The following is a 20,899-nucleotide window of genomic DNA, read 5'->3' on the forward strand; positions in this document are numbered from 1 at the left end:
TAAAAGCTTCTTCTGCTTCAGGAGTCCAGTTATTGTTAAAGTGGTAGCTGAGGTAATGCCTCTCACTCACTGTATGACTTCATTGCAATGGATTGTATCGATTAAAGAAGCGAAAAAACAGAACAGAAACCGTCTCACTTTTTTTCCTGAACCAACGAAAGAAAATAAACAATATTGATCCGACACGCAAAATCAACATGATATTTAAGTTCCCAGAGAAGACGTTGACCCCAAGTTCCTTGTTCCTGTAGAGATGAAAAACTGCCATTTTCATTGACTAAAATGTATTTAAATGTGTACAACCAGAAAAATGTACGATGCAGTGGTACAAATGATGAGAGCCTCTGAACTAGTCAATTATTATCCCGGAGTTAACAGAAAACTTGTTGCCTTTAGTTATGTCCCCATCGTGCCAGCTGGGGAACCGGAGGTCTAAACATAGTTTGCCGCTGCGTCTGTTTTTAGCCTTAGCATTTTCGGAGGACTCCGGTCTGTTCTTCTGGCTCTGCTTTGGGAAAGAGCCCCGTGCCTTGACTTCGGGGAATGGACGCTGGTGTTTGCAGGTTTGACTGAGTAGCTCCACAGCAGCAGTGAGCTGTTTTCGTTCCTTCAGTTTGCAGCCCCGGTGTCAACTGGTTCGTGTGGCCGCCTCGTGAAGCGTGACTTCCGGGAACGACGCTCTGCAATGGACCGGTGAGATTAGGCTGCACGGAGGAAGGGTCTCCTGCAACATATTACACGAATCACTCTCGAATAAATCAGGAAATTACTTTATTTATCGTTGATTCCTTCACATGTTTAATCCGTTTTGAATGAATGACACTGACATACCGGAATACTAAGTAATATAGTGTGTTGTACAAGAATTTTGGGCAGGTGTGGAAAAAAATATAAAAACTAAGAATGCTTTCAAAAAGATAAAAAAGAACTATCAATTTTCAAAATGCAAAGTGAGCGAACAAAAACAGAAAAGTCTAACTAAAGTCAATATTGTTGTGTTCACCCTTTTCCTTCAAACTAGCATCAGTTCTTATGGCTTATTGCACAAAGTCTGGGATTCTGTGGGATTGTCTACACAGTGGTTGGCTAAGGAAATTTAGTGCAAGCTTACTTCCCTTTGAAAACGAAGACGTCCACCAGTGCCATCAGCTCAGAACTGGCTGAAACTTGTGGGACCCAGATACACCCATTCCACAATCCGAGGAGTCTGGCCAGAAGTGGTCTTCGTACCTCTGACATAGAAACAAGGCCAATTGATGACTCAACCATGCACAAAAACATAGGGTGCAGAAAAATGTCAGCAGGTGCTCTGCACTGACGGGTCAAAATTTAAAATATTTGGCTGTAGCAGAAGGGAGTTTGTTCACCAAAGGGCTGCAGAGCGGTACAATAATGAGTCTCTGCAGCCAACAATGAAGTATGGTGGGGGTTCCTTGCAAGATAATTACTGGATTAATGGTGCCTCAGTGCTGAGAAATACAGGTGGATACTTAACCTCTGCACGGTGCACATTCGTTTCAAAATATTCCTCAGACTGTAGAGGTTAAAACTTGAAATTGCTCCGGTGTGGTAGTAGCTAATAGTTATTTTCTGAAGTTATAGGTAAAATATATTGTTGCGCGTCACTTTCAGGTTGTTTGAAACATCTTGGAGAACTAACCACAGATTTTCTGCAGATGTAGGCTACCTCAAATCCTTCTGTCTCCTGTCTCTTCATGTAATCCCAGACAGATTTGCCACACCATCCTCAATACAATTAAGACATTGGCTGTATGTTGGGGGTCATTATCCTGCTGCAGAGTGAATGTGGTGCCAATCATACGCCTCCCTGATGGTATTTCATGATGGATTGGTGAAGCCAGCTACCAGTATTTTTTTGGTCCCAACAGAACTGCTACAGTTGAGCACTACAAGGCAGCCATGGTTCTGAGTGGTGCTGGTGATGCTCTGGGCTACAGGAACCAGCTATGGGAGTACAATGAGTCTGGACCAGCTATTCACCAGGTCAGTGTTGGGCTAAGTGATGAAGAGTACTACTATGCACTACTCTTGACTGATTAGAGGTTTCATTTACAATGTTGCATGTACTTTATCTAAACTGACTCATAATGGAACATTTCTGTCTTTGCAGGAGCTGCAGGCGCTTGGAGGGCTGAAGAACATCAAGGTTGAGCTCCCTGATTGGCCCGTGAGCGACGACACAGTTCTGCATCTGGCGACGGCTGAAGGGCTGGCCACAGGTGAACTCCAAACAACACTGAAGCCTTTTCTTGTTTCCCCTTTCCTCATTTTGTTTCTAAGGAGGAGTTGATTGGATTAATGTGATAGTTGGTGTTGTTCTGATGCAGCAGCGTCAGGACACATGTCACCCTCTCCTCCTCAAGAGCTGCAACTAAAGGTTAAATCTAATTTCCAGGCTGGCCTTGATTTGTTGCTCTATCACAGCTCTACAGAAGTACAAGAAAAATGGCAGAAATTCATCTTGACCTTTGCTGTGATAAGGAAAACAACCAGCCTTGTTAATATAGCGGGTAGATCTTTAGTCTGCTGCTTGAACAAGTTGTTGTTTCCCCTGCAGGGAAGCGTGGGGAGGAGCTGCTGCATGAGGTGGCCGCTCGATATGTGGAGGGGATGAAAGACATGGATGGGAGGAAGCCGGGGCCCTCCAGCATTCTGGGTAAAAATACAAAACCATTTTACAATCATAACACATGTTGGTAGAAACAGCTTTGACATAATGCACATATGCTCTTTTAGGAGTTTCCCAGCTGAAGCCTGGAGAGGAAGGGGGCTTCAGAGTGCCCTATAACCCAGAGGGGACAGGCTGTGGAGCAGCCATGAGGTCCATGTGCATTGGCCTGAGGTGAGACACTGATGCGTAATGACTCAATACCATATGAGTCCCAGTACTGATGGTCTTTCTTTTTGGTTTGGTCATCCACCAGTGTTTCATTAGTAACACTGAATGTTTTGTTTAATCATTTCCTCCTTAGGAAATGACTTGTGTGGTGAGTGTTTGCATGTGTTATCAAACTGTTGAAGAAGTTTTCTTAAACTGCTTTAAAAACAGCCTCTGGTTTCAGGGCCTACTAAACAGAAGCAGCTAGAAAATCCTCAATGAGGAAAATTCTAGCAGAGATTGTCAGATGTTATGCCTCTCAGTAATGACTGAAAAACAACTGATAAAAAACAGTTCCAGGGTTAAAACTTTAGCCAGTAAGAACATTACATGAAGTCAATTAAAACTTGAAGAAGTCGTCATTACTGGACCTCATTAGGTTTGTGTAGAAAACATCAGATATTCCATAATAAAAGCTGATAAGGATGTCATATTTTGTCCAAACCAGGTATCCCAAGCCTGACCAGCTGTTGTCATTGGTGGCAGTTGCTGTGGAGACGGGCAGGATGACCCACCCTCACCCTACTGGCTTCCTAGGGGCCGTAGCGTCAGCCCTTTTCACTTCCTACGCTGTGCAGCGCCGGCCAGTCACGACCTGGGGTCTAGGCCTGATCAACGAGGCCTGTCCTGTAGCAAAGAACTTCGTCCAGGGTCGAGGCTTCGCCGTGGAGGAGACGGAGAGAGACTGGGGCTTCTTCTGCGACAAGTGGCAGTGGTATGAACTGCTGAGATCAGGCTTTCATGTTCATGCTGGATTTAAAGTCAGTTTTAACAACTTGTCAGTAAGTTGTCAGCTAAACCTCTTTATCTTTGTCCACAGGTACCTGGATCTGAGGGGCATCTCAAATGGGGTGGGCCCTGTGATCTGGCCGTCTGCCTACGGCCCAGCTGAGAGGGACGAAGCCTACAAGAGCTTCAGTCTGTCGGGCTGGGCGGGACGCAGCGGCCATGACGCTCCGATGATAGCGCTGGACGCCTTGCTGGGGGCGGGTCCAGACTGGGAGGAGCTGATGAGCCGAGCCGGCTTCCACGGAGGTCAGAGGTCCAATCCAGAAAATACCTCATTTTATCATATTAGCTGTGACCTGTGAGTCTTACAGTACTGACACACCAAAACGACATCAAACAACTACAAACACATCTCCTGTGTTTGTAGTAAGAAGTTGCACCTGAGCACATGAGAATACATTCTGCACCATGAAGGGAAATAACTGGAAGAACTACTATTAGCTGGGAGGCTAGAAGGGACTGTTTCAGAGCTGACCTCTCCTGAATGAGGCTGAACAGATGGTCTGTGGTTTATTCATGTCAGATAATCATAAAACAAAAGTGTATTTCCTCTTGGTTTTGCTCAATAATCACAGCAGCTGGCCCTCATAATACACATCTTTTAGATAGAGAACTATTTCTTGTTTTAAACATGTAAACAAATCTCTTAGCTCATTTGCTGTGACTCAGGCTAAACTCTTAACTCATCTGTCACCATCTTGAATAGTTTCATCACACATGTATTGCTCTATTTCTTCCATCCCTTCTAGGTGACAGTGACAGCACCGCTGTGATTGCTTGCTGCTGTTGGGGCCTCCTGTACGGCACTCAGGGGGTCCCTGAAGGCAACTACTCCAACCTGGAGTACCGGGATCGACTGGAGCGCTGCGCCGAGCAGCTCTACGCCCTGTCACACTGAGACTGCTGACATGTTGCAGTGAGAGGAGACGAGGTCACACACTCTGGCACGCTGACATAGAACTAGTTGGTGTGCTCAGTAGTACATTGATCTAGAGTGCTGCTGTCACAGTTGCCTGAAGGGGAAGCCGAGCGCCCCACTAACCCAAAGAGTCATTCCTGCCACTACAAGGGCAGTGTGCTTCATAATGTTGCCACATGAAAAGAGGTCCCCCTACTGACCATTTTAAATTATTAACATGCAGAGTTGTTACTGTGAGCAGAACGAATCCAACCTAATGAGAATGTGAAGCGAATACAGAACGTCCCCTAGGAGATAATTACTTAGTTTTGTCAACCTGACATAATAGCAAACGCTCATTGAGCTTCAAATTAAATGTGATCTTGCTTTGTCTAATGAACAATACATTTCTGTGGCTCATTATGTTTGTTAACTGTTACTCCATGCAGTGAAAAACTGTAACAGTAGACAAACACAATTAATGTTCCAATAAATTAAACAAACAAAGCTCCGTGTAGTTGAGTTGAAAACTTTATTTTTTGGTCATTGTTTTTTTTATTTTTTTTTGTCTTGTCCATTTTTTATTAATTATATTTTCCTACAGGAGAGAAGAAGGGCAAAGGGGTGGCTTTAACTACTGGATCGAGTTAAAAAAATGATTTGCTAAAAATCCTCTCTCGGCTTCAAATCCTTTCGTGCTGTATTCATGAGAATCTTGTGACAGTCTGTGTTTCTCATTTGTGTCACGGTACTTACAAAACTCCACAAGGCTAAAAACACATTGCTGGAAGAGAAAAGGGTCTGCTGCTGTTTTTCCATCTGTTTTTCTGTCTCGTCCGCCCAGCAAGGTGCCTCTCGGGAAGAAGTCAGAGAGGAGCTGGATAGCAGCGGGGGTCTGACACTGTTGCTGCGGTCCTCCGTCACCTTCATCATTAGCATTAAAAAGGTCCTCCTCGTCTGGGGCTGACACCAAGGTTTTGTACTGATGGAGAACATTACAGCAGGAGAATAAGGTGCTGCGTGACTTTTTGTCCTCTGTCAGTTTTTTAATGAGTCGCATTCATTCTGGGCCTCAAATCCAGCAGGCAGGGGGAAAGGTGGGGTGGGGTGGAGGGCCAGAGGGGTTTAGTTTCCAGACGGATGGAAGGAAGCAGGATGTGTCTGTACCTGCATCGCTGTGGGAAGTAAATAAAAAAACAACAATTGTAAGCAGCAAGATTCACCTTTACTTGACCGAGGACGGGTTTCTTTGCGTTATGACTCTGACTTACCTTGTGGGTGACTTATGTAAAAGTGTTGGTGTGCTCCTTGCTGAGGTCCATGCTGGGGGTGCTGGGGCACTGAGCCGGGGCCCTGCTGAGGAGGCTGCAACATCACTAACTGAGGCTGACCGTGGCTTCCAGAGTGGTGGGGACCTGACATGGCTCCTTGTACGTGGGCCTGGAGGTTGAAGAATTCAATAAAAAAAATAAAAAAACAAGGTTTAGATCCGAACAAAAGATCTCAAGTCAAAACAACACTTAAACAGAACGATGGAGCCATACCTGAGCTATCTGTCCCAGGGGGTAAGTGGGTGGGATGCCCTGGTGGCTGTGGATGCTGTAGCCCTGAATTGGGTAAGAGCCCTGCGGAGACGTGTGGCCTGGTGGCATGTTGGGTGGGGTTGGTGCTGACAACGGACCTGAGTGGTACAACTGCTGGGGCTGTGGGCCAGACTGGGCATTCTGAAAAAACACATCAGGCTATTAAAATTTATAGAAGGTCATAAATAAATCACAACAGCTGTGTCCCAGAAATTGGATCCTGACGGATAGGTTTAACTTGTGCTTCCTCCCAAAAGTGAAATCAAACCTAGTAGTGTCTTGTATGCAATCTAGCTAACGCCAGAATTTACAGGAATACAACACATAAATGTGAAATCGGATGCAACTTCCTGGTGAGTCTACGTTCATCAAATAGCAGAGAAATGATTAAAACATGAAAGTAATCTGTACAAATGTTTGAATGAGTAAATAAGTGATCATTTAACTGATCTGAATCAGAAAACAAATTTATCACGTCATTTCTGTGGTGCTCTGACCAACATGCGACTTAAGTAACACTGATAAGTTGCCAAAATAAAATGCAACATTGAGAATCTTTCCTGTAGGGCTCTCTTACCTGTCCAGGGCTAGGAGCCGCATGCTGTGGTGGGGGCTGGTTTCCTGTCGGGGTACTCGATGGCTGAGGTTGATGAACTGCACCCGAGTGATGGGAGAACGTCTGCTGAGCTACAAAGAAAATAGACGTTTTAAGGCATGGTATATGGGAGCAGTATGATCTTAATATTGGAGCATGCATAAAATTCTTTTAAATCTATCAAAACCTACCATAAATGCCCTGTTGTGGTCCTTGAGATCCATCTCCCTGTGCAGGGAACTGGGGGCCTCCTGGTGGTCCAAGAGCCTGTGGATGGGGACCCCCACCTTGGCCTATCATCCTGGCTCCACCCTGTAGCATGGAATACATCGGCTGTAGAGGAGGAGAGAAGACAAAGACTGCAGTTAATACTTTTGTTGAATTAAATAATCCTCTAATCACTTCTGTTTATGTTTCTACTGTCAACATTCTGCAAATAATTTAAAACCAGACTAGACTTACTACCTGTCCGGGGTAGGGTGACATGGCCTGGATGACCTGCTGCTGGCCGTACTGCTGTGGGTTGTACTGAAGGTAGGACTGAGGGTAAGGGGATGCTACCAGAGGGGCTCCAGCTGCTGATGCTGCAGCTTGAAGCATGGGTGGTGCTGAAGTACCGTGGTCAGAGCGCTGACCCACAACTGAGCCTGGTGAAATGAAAGAATTATCAGGAAAAGAAATAGAGTTAGAGAGAAACATGAGTCAAAACATTTACAGCTTTGTTTTGTGTGTGTGTTGGTGAGTTTTGGTGTAAAGCACAGTGGGGACGGTGCACAGATGAGAGGAGATGCACAGATAGCTAGTGAGTTCATTCAAGTGAGGCAGCATTAAGTGAGCCAATACATACAAGTTGAAATCTGGTTTTAGAATTTGAGGTCACATGACAATGTCTCTTTTGGAAAAATTTGCCAATCATCAACAGCAGCAAATGATTCCCATAGCTGCTTTAAACAGTATCAAAGGTCACATAATGCTAAATATATCTGCAGCACCCAGCCAGAGCACACTGCCGTTATACTCAACATGTTTACCTTCATTAAATCTCATGTAAATGGAACACTGCATTTGCATGGGTACAAGTAAAAGTCAACGGGTATTTTATCAATAAGGTACCTCACATGGCATTATGTGTCAAGAATACACAATATTTTAGAAGCTATTTGAAAATGTAAAAATTGAAATTGAAAAGCACATACCTTTGGTCCTGGGAAATTTTCCCTGGCTGACTGTAGACATGGTGTACTGGTACATTGGTGGGGGCTGAAAAGACACAAAGGATCAACAGGTTAAAACAAAAAAAAAACTCTTGCTGCATTGGGAGGATTAAAATAAGTAGTATTAAGTAGCTGAGTGAAAGAAAAAATGAATTGCCATAATTATGATAAGAAATTAAAAGTGCAAAGTACCAAAACAAGCATAAAGGCTTAGCAAATGTTAATACTCAATGAACTTGTAGACATTTATAAATGTAAGATTTGGACGTTACTTGGGCTTTGGTAAACTATGTATAATCAGAATAATCAGCTATGACAACAACAGTTAGTAGCTGTCCTAGACATAATAAATATAAAAAAAAAGATTCTCATGAGGGATTATAATCACCTGCACAGAGTGGATCTGTGAGACGTAGGAGAGGTATTGAGGGTTGAAGAGTGTCCCCTGTCCACCTGGGTGCTGTAGGACCACTGGGCTTGGAGGTGTTGGTCGAGGTGGGGTGGGGGCAGTGTTGGACTTTGTCTGTACGATAACACAACCACAAGTAAATAAATCTGCATGTCACTAAGCTAAACACAAGAACATACACTTTTGTGATATCATTTTTATTGCTATTTATGTTTTCTAAACTGTTCTCTACACTGGCTTCAAACTAAACAAACTTGCTTACCATACTCATTTGAGGTTTGATGGGGTTGAACTCTTTTGCGTTGGGGTTTAAGGTGGATTTCTTTACTTGGCTAGAAAACAGGAAAGAATTGTTACAAATAATAATAATGACAAGTAGTAAGTAAAATTAAATGAGAAATCTCTAATGCTTAACATACTCTGCCACGCCCTCTGTCCGCTCAGTTGCCTCAGACCTGACATCCTCACTTCCTGGGGTCCTGGCTGGCTGAGGGGCAGCTGGTGATTGCCTGTCTGAAAGGGGTGCTGTGGCGACAGCTGTTGTAGCACCCGGTGTAGCTCCAGTGTCCTTGGTGGCATCCTCAGTGGGAGCTGGTGAAGGCTGAGATTGGGGCTGTGAGGGACTGGGTGCTGGAGGCTGGGATTTGGACTCTGAAGCAGGGTGGGCGTCTGATGGCATGGGCTTGGCTGAGCTGGGCTGGGTGACCTCAGCAGGAGGGGTTGCTGCTGCTGGAGAACTGGGAGAGCTAGAGTTGCCTCCACTTGGGGGGAGCTGGAAGGAAAAAGCAAGTCAATGATGATAGTGCTTATCAGAAAGATTAATGATTATTCAGACAGTTTGAACTGATTATTGTCAATTACTTGTATATCTATTAATGTCCAAAAATGGTGAAAAGTCTAAGCCGTTTTCCTAAATCTTAACAAAATTTCAAAATCTTTTTGTTTATCAATTTAACAGTCCAAACAGCCCCTGGTAAAGACTAAGAAATTCAATGTGTATTCAGTGTCATGTGATAAATGTTAACAATCATAACCACACTAGCGACAGGAGTGATGTTTTAGAAGGAACTCTCGACATCTCTTGGTTGGTCACAGACTTCCTCATTTCACAAAAACACAACTCTTACCCTGAAATCCTTGCCAAATTTCCGCAGCTCCTCAATGTGCGACATTTGCTGAACTGAGGGAGCTGGTGGACGAGGCAGAAAACAATGGTTAATTAAAAATGTAAAATGCTGAATACTTCAAACTCTGTGTACACTGTAATGAACATACTGTAAAGGATGTCCAGCAAGGAAAAGGGTTTATTGCGCATTCCTTTAATTTGGGTGTCTAGTTTAGATCTACTTACAGCATTTAACATTGAAGTATATATACCTTTGCTACTCTTGCTTTCCTCTGTGCTGCTCGGACTCTGAGCAGAGCGTTCTTCTGCAGTTGCACCAAGAATCTCATTCACTGTAAAAATGAATGACAAAGTAGTTAGTTGTAGCACTTCATTAAATTCCATCCTGAACATACCTGTGGCTTACAGCTGTAAGATACAAATGGTTTTAACTAGATCTCTATAATATACTGTAGCCATAAAACAAAAAAAAGGAGGCAAGTACCATCTACAGGGAAGATTGGAGCAGGGCCAGATGTCTTCTGGACAGGCATGGAGACAGACGAAGTGTCCAAATAAGGCGTGTCCTGGGAAGAACCTGATTTAGGGGAACGCATAGCTGCAAAGAGAAGAAAAAAAATTATGTTACGTTTTTGGCAAAATACATCAACAATTTAGGAGATAATTTAATAACATCAGCTGAATGAAAGCAGCTGCGACGGTACCTGAGGTGTGTGAGTTTGGAGTGCGGCCTGTCCGGCTCGACTGTGGAGGTCTTTGGGCTTTAGGAGATGTTCTGGTAGAGACTGAAAGGCACAAAATCTGCCTTAGCAACTTGAGGTGTTACATCTATGAAAACATTTTTTACAGTTCACACACTTACCTCCATTAATAGGTCTGCCAGCATCAGACAGCGAGTGTGGCAGTGAGTGTGAGTGAGGAACTGTGTGTCCGTGTGGGGCAGGTGGACTCGCTGGGGATGGGGCAGTTAAAGCAGAGGCTGGTGTGGGTGCTGGTCCAGCAGGAGAGGCAGGTGTGTAGGGGCTCGCAGGGCCAGAGCCTGGACCTGGACTGGGGCTTCCCTGTGGGTGGTGGGGAGCATAGGCGCCACCTCGACCTGATAGAGGGCTGCTTCTCTCTGAGGGGGATACACCAGGCTGGGGCCCAGCAGCAGAGGGTAGTGGGGGTCTGGGAGAAGAAGATGAAGGGGTGGAGCGGTAAGGTCCACTTAGACGATTGTGAGGTGGAGGGCCACCAGGACCTCTCTCGGCTCGCTCCCGGTTCATCTCTCTGTGGCGTTGAGGTAATGGAATGTATTTGCCATCCCTGACAGAGAAAGACAGTGGATCAAACACATGCGGACGACATAAAGAAATACTATCAACACCAGCTCGTGTACAGGAAACTCTGGTGCTTTTTGGTAAGGAGGCAACAGGATTATAAATTCAACAAGAGCTACTTAATAAACCCTAAAAGTGAAATGTTTTGTTAACTGCTGCTGCTGCCCTCTAAAGTCAAACAGAGTACATTTAATGCCAACTTTTAAGCTAACATAGGCAAGAAATCTATGAAGTGACAGGAGTGATGTCCTGAAATGTGAGACATTGAGGAAGATCGTATGATAAAACTAAATAATAAAAATGCTCTGAGGTTTCTCACCACTGAAACTACCACCTATACAAGAGAGTAAGATCAACACTACAGTCTACCCGTCTGATAAATATTTTACAAGCATGCTTTCTCACCTGTTGCTGGCTCCAGGACTGTCTCTGCCCCTTTCACGCTCTCTGTCTCGGGGGCTCTCACGTCCCCTCTCCCGATCGTTGCCATCCCGCGCAACAGCGCTGTACTTGTCCTCTTCACTTTTGCCTTCATCATTTTCCAGGCTGGATCGATGGCGATACTGGGGGCTTGATTCAATCTCACTTGCCAGACGAGCGGCACGTGCCTCCCTCTGCCGATAGACCTCAGAGTTGCCCTTCTCTAATGGTACGCTAGTGACAAGACAGAAGTTCAGAAGTTTACTTTAGACAGCCTACAAAAAGGGTTTTTGGTTTATTCTGACAGTAACAATTCCCAATTTATTCCTGAAGACAGTGATCAATATGTTAACTTACGTATACATGGAGAGGCTGGAATCATACGTTGACGTGATTCCATATTTTACTTCATTGTAACGGAACATCTCATTGGCATCCCAGCCATTGGACTAAGGAGACAAACACAAAGAACAATGAGGTAGTAAAGTAATAAGTTACTTAATGTACATAGAGGGCATTATTGAGGTACGCCATTATATTATCTGCAAAATACTTTTCTATAGTGTTTGGTGGATGATGTTTTTGTTTAAGGGAGAGATCAACTCACTGCATCATTTTCCAAATCATAACTCTCTCCATTGCTGTCTCCTCCATCCCATCTCTGGAAAACCTTCTCCTTATGTTCTCCATTGATGCGGGTGGAGGTGATGGCTGTGTCTGTGAAAGTGTCTAAAATCAACACAGAAGTAGTCAGGACATGATAAAAAGGGTTTAAATTGTTACATTAGGCAAAAGTTGTCTGCATTTCTGCACCTCTGGTGGCAAAGTTAAGATCAACGTCTCTGCAGATCATTGTAACCAAGTCTGAGGGACTGAAAATCATGGTGTCGGTGATTTCCTCCCTTCGTGGCGGAGCTGATGTTGAGCCCTCCTCTTCAGTGCGTTTGTGTACAGCATCCACAGCCAACTCACACTAAGAACGACACATTAGGAAGGCAGGGTTAGGGTCATTTAACTTGTGTAAACAAGAACAATCGACATCAAAAAAATAGAGAAAATGACACTTTTTTTCTACACAGCAGTTTACCTCTGGATAGAATTATTTTGAGTGCTTCTGTTATGTGGCAGAAGGAGGTGCATTACTGTGTGATCATCATGAGCTTCTTACCCGAGAACTGAGAGTCTTGAATATGCCTTCAAACATACTGCCATTCTTCACTCTTACGTCACAGGTGGACCCCTGGAAAAAACAATAATGCAGAAGAGTTCATATGTACTATTTAAATGGGTGATAAATCAGAAACTGGGACACACATTTGGGCAATAATTATTCAAATGTTGCAAGCATTATCCAGTATACTGAATATTTCTTCTAATTGAATTGAATTGAATTAAAACTAGCTATGGCACAGAATATACAATCTGCTACTTTTTGCAGTTAAGGAAAGGGCCACTTTACTATATATCCTTTCACTGCCTTGGACATACAAAGACAGATGGTGACAGAGAGGGTAGCTTTACCATAGGTTACATTTTACATCTAATACTATAGTAAAAGTCAAAGAGAGAGATCGAAACCATTTTCCAGAATTGCCGACAGGCCAAATGACTCACCACAACAGCTGTGAGGAAATGAAGCATTCTAGCATTGTTGTACACACCCTCGAACACCTACACACAGTAAAACACATGGATGTCTATCAAGACAGTTTCATAAGACATGATGTAAAAACAGCATCATATTTAAGAATATGTTTTTATGCTAAATTATGAAGCCTTTAAATGTAAGATAAGAATAACTCACTCCACTTTTGAATACACCTGATATACAGCTGATCCAATTATAATGGACTAGCCCAAAGATAAGGTTAACGGTTCATTTGGGCTGTTGTCACAGGCTTTTTCTTGGTTGTCATATTCAAAAAGATTTGAATCAACTGTAGTTACATGTGCACTGTATTTTTTCAAAAACAGAGGTTTTACATGAGTGATTACAAATATCATCCACATATTTCAAAGTGCTCTGTCTTGAAAAATACAAAGTGATGCTTTACCATCTATAGTTTGAAGTGTAATGTTTGCATACTCTAAGCCAAATATTTTTTAATAACATACAAGTGAATTCAGATTTAAAGTATGACATCTGTCCATTGATCTTATGGAAAATATGATGAGTGTGTGTGTGTTGACCGACATTTGTGAGTCATGATACTCACAGGAGATGACTGGAATGATGGCTTTGCAGAACTTCGATTCCTGCAAGAAACAAGACAGTTTCACAGCTGAAGAGGAGTATAACTTGTTTTCAAATCCTGTTTAGGTAGGGTTGCATTCCACATACACAACAGTTAGCTATTTGAGAAGTTGTCTGGTTTTCCTAAGTGGCCTGGCAAGTTCCCATATCATAAACCATTAAGAATATCTACAGTGCATAATGAGGTCTCCCTTGTGAATTTGGATTTTACAGTGCTAGTCTTCAATCTGCCACTTTAGAGCCAAAAGACTGGTTTGTTTTCAAGGAGGTAATGTGTAGTAATATTGTTGTCAGTTGTGTTGGTGTTGGTACAACATCCTGATGTACTTTCCTTTACAATGCACCACGCATATTATTTAAAATTTAGGAATTAGGAAAGTTACATCCATTACTACTTTATGATTTACTACTTTATGAATAGAGAAAAGCAACTCTATTTACTTTCATTTTCGTACAGCAATAATGTGATTGAGGCCCGGCTAGTTAGTAAAACACAATCTCCATTATATAAATGCCCACATGGGATCGTATCACCGCTAGTTACATACATGGTTACAAAACAAAGACGAAGGTGACAATACTTCAGTAAACTGAGAAATTACACAGAAATGATGACCAAATGCAACCTCGTGTATGCCCTAAAATCTCTGTACTCCTAATAAAGATGTTTCTATGTCAGGATTATTTTAGAAACAAAGATATGCTGATGTAAATTTCAACATTTTTCGATCAACAACGTCCTTTCTCCAGCACTGACAGGCCAGATAAACTTTGCTTCGCCTCTACGCTGATTTGCCACTCAATGCTCTCACCAACATAGTCCCACCTCCCTGGCTCGATGAAGTTCAGTTTGAGCAATCTGATCGGTCCACGACTCCTGTCAATCTAACATAAGCTTATCACATTGGCTTGGAAAGAAGCTCCATTTCAGAGCCACGCCCACACGGCACACAGCGCTTTAACCGGTAGGCCTTGAGTCACAGGACAATCCCCGGACTGTCCTAACAGAAGATCCCCAGCCCGCTTACCTCCCGGCTGGTGTTCTGCTGCCGCTGTTGATGCCACTGACTGGGGAAGACATACCGGCGGGGCCCGATGTTCCGTTAGACGCCTTTCTCCCGCCTGAGCCGGGTTGCTGCTGTTGTTTCAGCATTGCGAAGCACAAGTGTAAACTAACTTATAAACACTAAAACCTCCGATGTGAAGTTCCTTTGAAAGCGAACTATCTTTAGCAATATCACCTGTCCTAAGGAGAGCAGAGCCGGTGTAACCTCAATAAGACCGGCTATTGTAGCTAATCTTGCTAAGAGAATACGAGTCGCTTGTGGCCTAAAATGTAAAGGCAAAACAACCTCGATAATTAAATTAAATGTAACATATAACTTAACAAATTCCCTCGGACTATCTACTTTGTAACCTCGGTGGTTATGACAAAGCAAGCGACGAATAAATTTACACTAGTTTCCGTGTAATTATTTAGCAATAGCTGGCTAAGTTAGCATTAGCTTTGATCCTCAAGCTCACTTCGGGCGCTTTCTCCGGGATTTAGTTTCTTCCCTCTGTCACGTCGCCTTAACTCCGGCACCGCTGACCCTTCCGTTAAAAGGTAGGACTTGGCGTTACTGTCAGTTGCCTTAGTAAGTTTAAATTTCCAGGTTTCTTACTGAAAACCTGCTGCGGTCGGTCAACACCACCTCTCGGTAGGCTCACTTGACTCAATCCGCGCGCGGCTGACTGGAAACCGGCTGGAAGGGGGAGGGGGCGTTGACGTGCGCGTGCGCTTTTGACCTACTAGTGAGCGCGCGTACGCAGAATAATGTGTGCACTGAATCGATACGTGATCGATACTGACGTACTTCTGATCCAAACCAGAATGGATGCGTTCTGCTGTACACGTGGCAGGCATTACACAAAACATCAGTCTTGTTTATTTACAAAGTATCACCCTTATTTATCCCACTTTCTACCTCCATCTTTTAATTGTCTATGCAGCTGTTACTTGCTTTATTTATTTTTTTCATTTCATTAACGAATTTATCAGTAACTCACAAGGACAGGCTAAAAGTAAACCCGAGTTGACCTAGTGAAACAACTTTGTCACTGCGCCTGTACTCCAGTTATTACGGCTCTTAGCTACATACAGCATGGCGGCCCCCGTAAAGAGCATTTAGGCGTTTTGTAATTTCGCCGGTCAACTTCACGTGTCTGTAAATCGACGCTTCTTTCGCCAGCAATCTGGAAATTTGACAGGAAATATCATTCGTCTTCTGCCAATGAAATGGTGAGTACCAGTAATTCGTATGGGGGTTAGTTGGAGTGGATTTAGATGTGTGCGGAAATACACTTAGGTGAATTTAAACGTCACTGTTCTGATGAATGCACTTCGCCCTAACTACAATAACAGGAAGAATGACAGTGTGAGCCAGAGCTGTCCAGGTGAAATGTAACCATATTCTCCATATCTCTCAGAACTGTGGCTGTCATCATCTCAAATTCCTGACCACTGCAGTGAATTACCATATATACATGTTTTCCTTAAAAACGTTAACAATGGGAAATTAGATTAGAATTTGCAGGCTATCATACAACTGTACATAGACTGTTTAGTAGTGCACTAAACAGTAGTAGTGCGAGTTATCACAGTTTCACCACAATTCTACATTTCCCATAATGCATCACAAATTGTAAACCAAGATAATCCACACAATGTGTTATTCATATTTAATAAAATACAAAAGAAATAAAAACAAATACTGACCGTGTGAAAACATTACTTGAATATTCACTGATGCTGCACTACTCTGTACAATACTAGTAAATATTATCACGAATATATATGACATGGAGGACCATTCCATTGTGGTATCAATTCTTAATATATTGGACACATTTCTGAACACAGACTTTTTCTCTGACAGGTGTGTGTCCCACATGTTGACAAAGAAGTTGCCGAGTTTCCTGTTGCTAGTTTCCAGACGCTCCAGTCATCTTGCCAGACAGCAGTACGATGTCATTGTGGTCGGCGGCGGTCATGCAGGGACCGAGGCGGCGGCGGCAGCGGCCAGGGTCGGGTCCGAAACGCTCCTGATCACGCAGAAAATACACACAATCGGTGGGAAAGGGCCCTTTTAAAGAGACTGTTCATTTAAACAATCTATTTGCCGGTGTTTTGTGACGGACACTTGACGCTTTCCTCCTCCTTATCCCATAACATCTCCTCAGGTGCCCTGTCATGCAACCCATCTCTGGGTGGAGTAGGGAAAGGCCAGCTTGTGAAGGAAGTAGATGCCCTAGATGGGCTGTGTGGTCGAGCAGGAGACTGGGCTGGGATTCACTTCTCCATCCTGAATCGTAGAAAAGGGCCCGCTGTGTGGGGTCCAAGAGCCCAGCTGGACCGCCAGCGCTACCGGGAATTCATTCAGGTATCACCTACACAGATGTAAGCAAGGTTTAGCATTCTGTGTTGAGTGTGACACCTGACGCCTGCTGTTTTTCATTCAGTCTGAGCTGCTGTCCACTCCCAGGCTGACGGTGCTGGAGGGCTCGGTGGAGGAGCTGTTGGTGACTGAACCAAACCCAGAGGAGCCTGGACGCCACAGAGTTACTGGGATACGTTTGGGTAGGCGGTGATTGCAAGCTATCTACAAAAGTTCATGGCTAGTATGTTTTTACATACTGTTTTTAGTAGTCAACTTTGTAGCCCTTTGACCTGAGAGACATAAACAACAAATAACACAGCAGTTTGTTAATGAGTTTCTGGTGCTTTTCCGCTTCTTTCAACACCAGCAAATAGCGACCACACTATCTCAGCCAGCTCAGTGGTTCTTACCACTGGCACGTTCTTGTCTGGCTCCCTGTTTGTCGGACAAAGCACGTCCCCTGGGGGTCGGATTGGAGATGCTCCATCAAGTTCTGGGCTGTCCTATACACTGAGGGAGAGGCTTGGGCTAAGGATTGGTCGGCTGAGGACGGGTACCCCACCCAGGATCGTAAAGGAGTCAGTAGACCTTTCCTTGGCTCAACTTCACCCTCCTGACAGCCATCCGACTCCGTTTAGCTTCCTGAATACGCGCACACGCTGCAAGGTAAAGTTTGTGAGATGTCTCAAACCATTCACTGTCTAGCAATTGTTGTTTCTAATCAGTGCTTAATCACTTTGCAGCCAGAAGAGCAGCTGCCTTGTTACCTGACCTTTACTACTGCTGGTGTGGAGAGAGTTGTGAGGGAGAGTCTTCATCTCAATTGTCACATACAGCAGGACACCAAAGGTCCCAGGTATACACGCCTACACGCGCAAATTAGAAGTTAGACATTTGTACTCAGTGTTCAGGAGTAACCCCGGTCTTGGTATCTCCCAGGTATTGCCCCTCCATCGAGTCGCGAGTGTTACGATTCCCAGGCCGCAGCCACCAGGTGTGGCTGGAGCCTGAAGGGGTGACCTCCGACCTTCTGTACCCACAGGGTTTATCCATGACCATGCCACCAGACGTGCAGCTCCGCCTCATCAGAGAAATCCCGCCCATGCACAAAGCAGAGATCCACACACCCGGTACACTGTCTGAATCCTCTCTGATCTACATAATAACAATTACGGTTCACCTAAAAGCAGTTACATGCTTCAGTTTAATCAAGCAGATCTGATAGATAAATTGATCGATTTATGGGGTTTCCAGGTTACGGTGTCCAGTACGACTTTGTGTGTCCAACCCAGCTGAGCCCGGCACTACAGGTGAAGAACACTCAAGGTCTGTTTCTGGCCGGTCAGATCAATGGAACAACGGGGTACGAGGAGGCTGCTGCACAGGTAGCTGCTCTGTTTTTCCTAGTGATTGTGGGTCACTAAACATTCATCCATCTGGAAATCTCTTGCCCACGCAATCACACTTATAGATACACACAAAGGAAGCATAGACCAGCTTGCTGTACCGCCAAACAAACCTGAAGTTAAATTGGGGACATTTTTAGCCCAGTTATGGAGCTCTAATTCACTAATTTGTTGAGCAGTTCAGCAACGTGAGATGCTGTGATCAGTGATTAGGTAAGATTAGATCAAATTAGATTAGATTCAACTTTATTGTCATTTCATATAGGATAGGTACATACATAACAAAATGCAGTTTGGCATCTAACCAGCATTAACCCAATAAAAGGGAACAAGCTACAACTATTGTATTAGTACATCAATACTATATAAAATGTAATAATAACTAATATATAGATTGGTGTATGCAGTATGGGCAGTCATTATATCTGCATTTATGGCTATCACTGCAGGCTTGTGAAACTATTTGCCAATCAGAGCTTAGCAGGATTAACAGTACTCACTCAGCAGGTCAAATGCAGTCGCTGTGTATTTTCTTGGAATAACAGAATAAGCAGCCTAGTTATACACTGATCAACCATAACCACATAATGCCAGGAGAAGTAAATAACATTGACCATCTTGTGACAATTCAATGTTCTGCTGGGAAACTTTTGGACCTGGCATTCGTGTGGATGTTACTTAGACATGTAGCACCCACCTAGACCAGACCAGGCACCCCCACGCCATAGCAATGACACTCCTTGATGGCACCAACTGATCAAGTATCTGTGGGATGATCCACGGAGGCCCCTCCTCCCCTCAACCCATAGGACCCCAAGGCCCCCACAAACAACATTCTGTTGCCAGACACCACAGGACACCCTCAGAAGGACCATGTCCATTCTCTGATGAGTCACAGCTGTTTTTGGAGGCACAAGGGAGACCTACGCAATATTAGGTCATAATGTTATGCCTGATCGGTGTATGTTATCCCTATAGGTATAACTCTTAGCTAGAAATGTTTGGGATCCAGTTTGAGTTCTAATTAGGAAAAACTGGTACACTAATAACACTTGGTCTAATTGTATCTTTTGTCATGTATGAATTATACTGAAACAGATATATATCTTCCCTCAAATTAATGAAACTCTGAGGGAAAATCTTTTCTGTGTGTGTAGGGTTTGTGGGCTGGTGTGAACGCTGCCCGCTGGGCGCTCGCCATGCCTCCGCTGGCATTGTCTCGAACCGAGAGCTACATCGGAGTCCTCATTGATGATCTGGTGAGTCGAGGCGTCACAGAGCCGTACCGCATGTTCACCAGCCGGGCCGAGTTTCGAACCTCCTTGAGGCCGGACAACGCAGACCTCCGTCTTACTCTGAAAGGTCTGTATAGTTCCTGTAATTTTTAGAACTTTTTAACAAATGATCTCTGCTGTTGATCCCACTGACACATATGAGGATATAAGGCAATCTCATGAGTCATTAAGGTTCTCTCAGGCTCAGTAATTGTCCTCTCAATCTTTTCCTCCGGAAGGGTTTAAGGAAGCGGGGTGTGTGTCTTCCTTGCGCTACCAGGAGGCTGTACGAGTGAGGGACAGTCTCCAGGATGCGTTGGCAGCCCTTGAGGCTCTCGCTCAGTCCACACACACTTGGAGAAAAAAGCTGCCCAACATTCGTATGAGTGAGGCCAAGAGCAGCATTCTCACGTGAGTCACAAATATTTAGAATTAAGAGTACCACGTCTGGCACAACATATGGTTAATGTGGTGTCTTTTTCAGTGGTATGGACGTGCTGCATTACAACGATGTGTCCTTCGAAATGTTGGCTTCTGTCTACCCAGAATGCCTTTCTTCTTACATGGAATTCTCCCAAAGGCTCAAGATAGAGGGTAAAAAAACTACTTTTGGCATTTTGAGGCAATAGGAAAGATGAACTGTGTCTCCATGAGCTGTAGGAAATTCATAGTCATAAGATTTTTCCCCATTATTCTCTTGCACGGGTCTTTTAAGTAATCATTCAACTGTTTTAATTCTTTCCCAATCAAAACCTTTCTCCCATCTGTCATGTAGCTTTGTACAAACCTCACTGTGACTTGCAAAAGAAAGAGATCGAGAGAATTCAGAAGGAGGAGAACATGTCTCTGCCACAGGACATAGACTACATGTCTCTGCCGGTGTCCATGTCTCAGGAGGTCAGAGAGATTCTGGAGAGAGTTCGGCCAAGCACAGTGAGTCCAAAGTGTAGAGTCCACGCAGACCAGTTCTGTCCTTTTCCTTGGTAAATGAACATCATTTTGTCCACATGAAACAAATGAATCCTCTGCTCTCTCCTCCAGCTGGGCGCTGCTACACGTCTGGAAGGTATGACTCCTGCTGCAATAGTTAGTCTCCTCAACTACGTGAGGTTCACAGGGAAAAAGGAGAAAAGAAGAATCCAGCCAGACCAACAGGACGAAAGAGAAGAGGAGTTGTGCGCAAGAAATGCATCAGTACCTCAGTGATATAATGACGTCTAATGTCTTGTAAATATATATGTATGTATTCTTGTGAAGTGAAGAAAACAATAGGGTTTTTTAGGATGACACATAC

At 44.0% G+C, this 20,899-nt stretch overlaps 3 protein-coding genes across 5 annotated transcripts; 2 read left to right on the forward strand and 1 right to left on the reverse strand.

Moving 5' to 3' along the window:
* Positions 1-577: 577 nt before the first annotated feature.
* LOC311504630 (ADP-ribosylhydrolase ARH1-like) lies at positions 578-5,106 on the forward strand. The gene is made up of 8 exons (XM_084567835.1): positions 578-693; positions 1,890-2,004; positions 2,132-2,240; positions 2,579-2,677; positions 2,758-2,863; positions 3,348-3,614; positions 3,720-3,934; positions 4,438-5,106. The coding sequence occupies exons 1-8, from the start codon at positions 686-688 to the stop codon at positions 4,584-4,586; spliced, it is 1,068 nt and encodes a 355-aa protein (XP_084423961.1). The 5' UTR covers positions 578-685; the 3' UTR covers positions 4,587-5,106.
* A 9-nt stretch (positions 5,107-5,115) lies between these two features.
* Positions 5,116-15,215, reverse strand: LOC311504624 (ataxin-2-like protein). Of its 3 annotated transcripts, XM_084567829.1 has the most exons (24): positions 15,031-15,215; positions 14,535-14,644; positions 13,469-13,508; positions 12,867-12,923; positions 12,421-12,492; positions 12,066-12,225; positions 11,860-11,981; positions 11,610-11,701; positions 11,238-11,486; positions 10,376-10,818; positions 10,218-10,298; positions 9,998-10,111; positions 9,765-9,845; positions 9,515-9,576; positions 8,807-9,159; positions 8,650-8,719; positions 8,367-8,501; positions 7,961-8,024; positions 7,227-7,411; positions 6,956-7,097; positions 6,747-6,856; positions 6,131-6,310; positions 5,858-6,026; positions 5,116-5,761 (listed from the first exon to the last, which is right to left on the reverse strand). In XM_084567829.1, exons 2-24 carry the CDS (start codon positions 14,585-14,587, stop codon positions 5,712-5,714), a joined length of 3,084 nt encoding a protein of 1,027 aa, XP_084423955.1. In that variant the 5' UTR covers positions 14,588-14,644; positions 15,031-15,215; the 3' UTR covers positions 5,116-5,711. The 3 variants fall into 3 exon arrangements, with proteins under 3 accessions (XP_084423955.1, XP_084423954.1, XP_084423953.1); XM_084567828.1 differs by having other exon boundaries at positions 7,230-7,411; positions 14,535-15,215; XM_084567827.1 differs by having other exon boundaries at positions 14,535-15,215.
* Positions 15,216-16,228: 1,013 nt separating this feature from the next.
* mto1 (mitochondrial tRNA translation optimization 1) lies at positions 16,229-20,811 on the forward strand (the record flags this gene model as incomplete). The annotated part of the gene is made up of 12 exons (XM_084567830.1): positions 16,229-16,618; positions 16,729-16,928; positions 17,008-17,125; positions 17,293-17,591; positions 17,669-17,781; positions 17,865-18,055; positions 18,180-18,310; positions 19,489-19,693; positions 19,845-20,016; positions 20,090-20,199; positions 20,381-20,538; positions 20,647-20,811. Exons 1-12 carry the CDS (start codon positions 16,348-16,350, stop codon positions 20,809-20,811), a joined length of 2,133 nt encoding a protein of 710 aa, XP_084423956.1. The 5' UTR covers positions 16,229-16,347.
* Positions 20,812-20,899: the final 88 nt, after the last annotated feature.

This window comes from Chelon labrosus (genome assembly GCF_963514085.1).
Source record: "Chelon labrosus genome assembly, chromosome: 19".
Taxonomy (NCBI): Eukaryota; Metazoa; Chordata; class Actinopteri; order Mugiliformes; family Mugilidae; genus Chelon; species Chelon labrosus.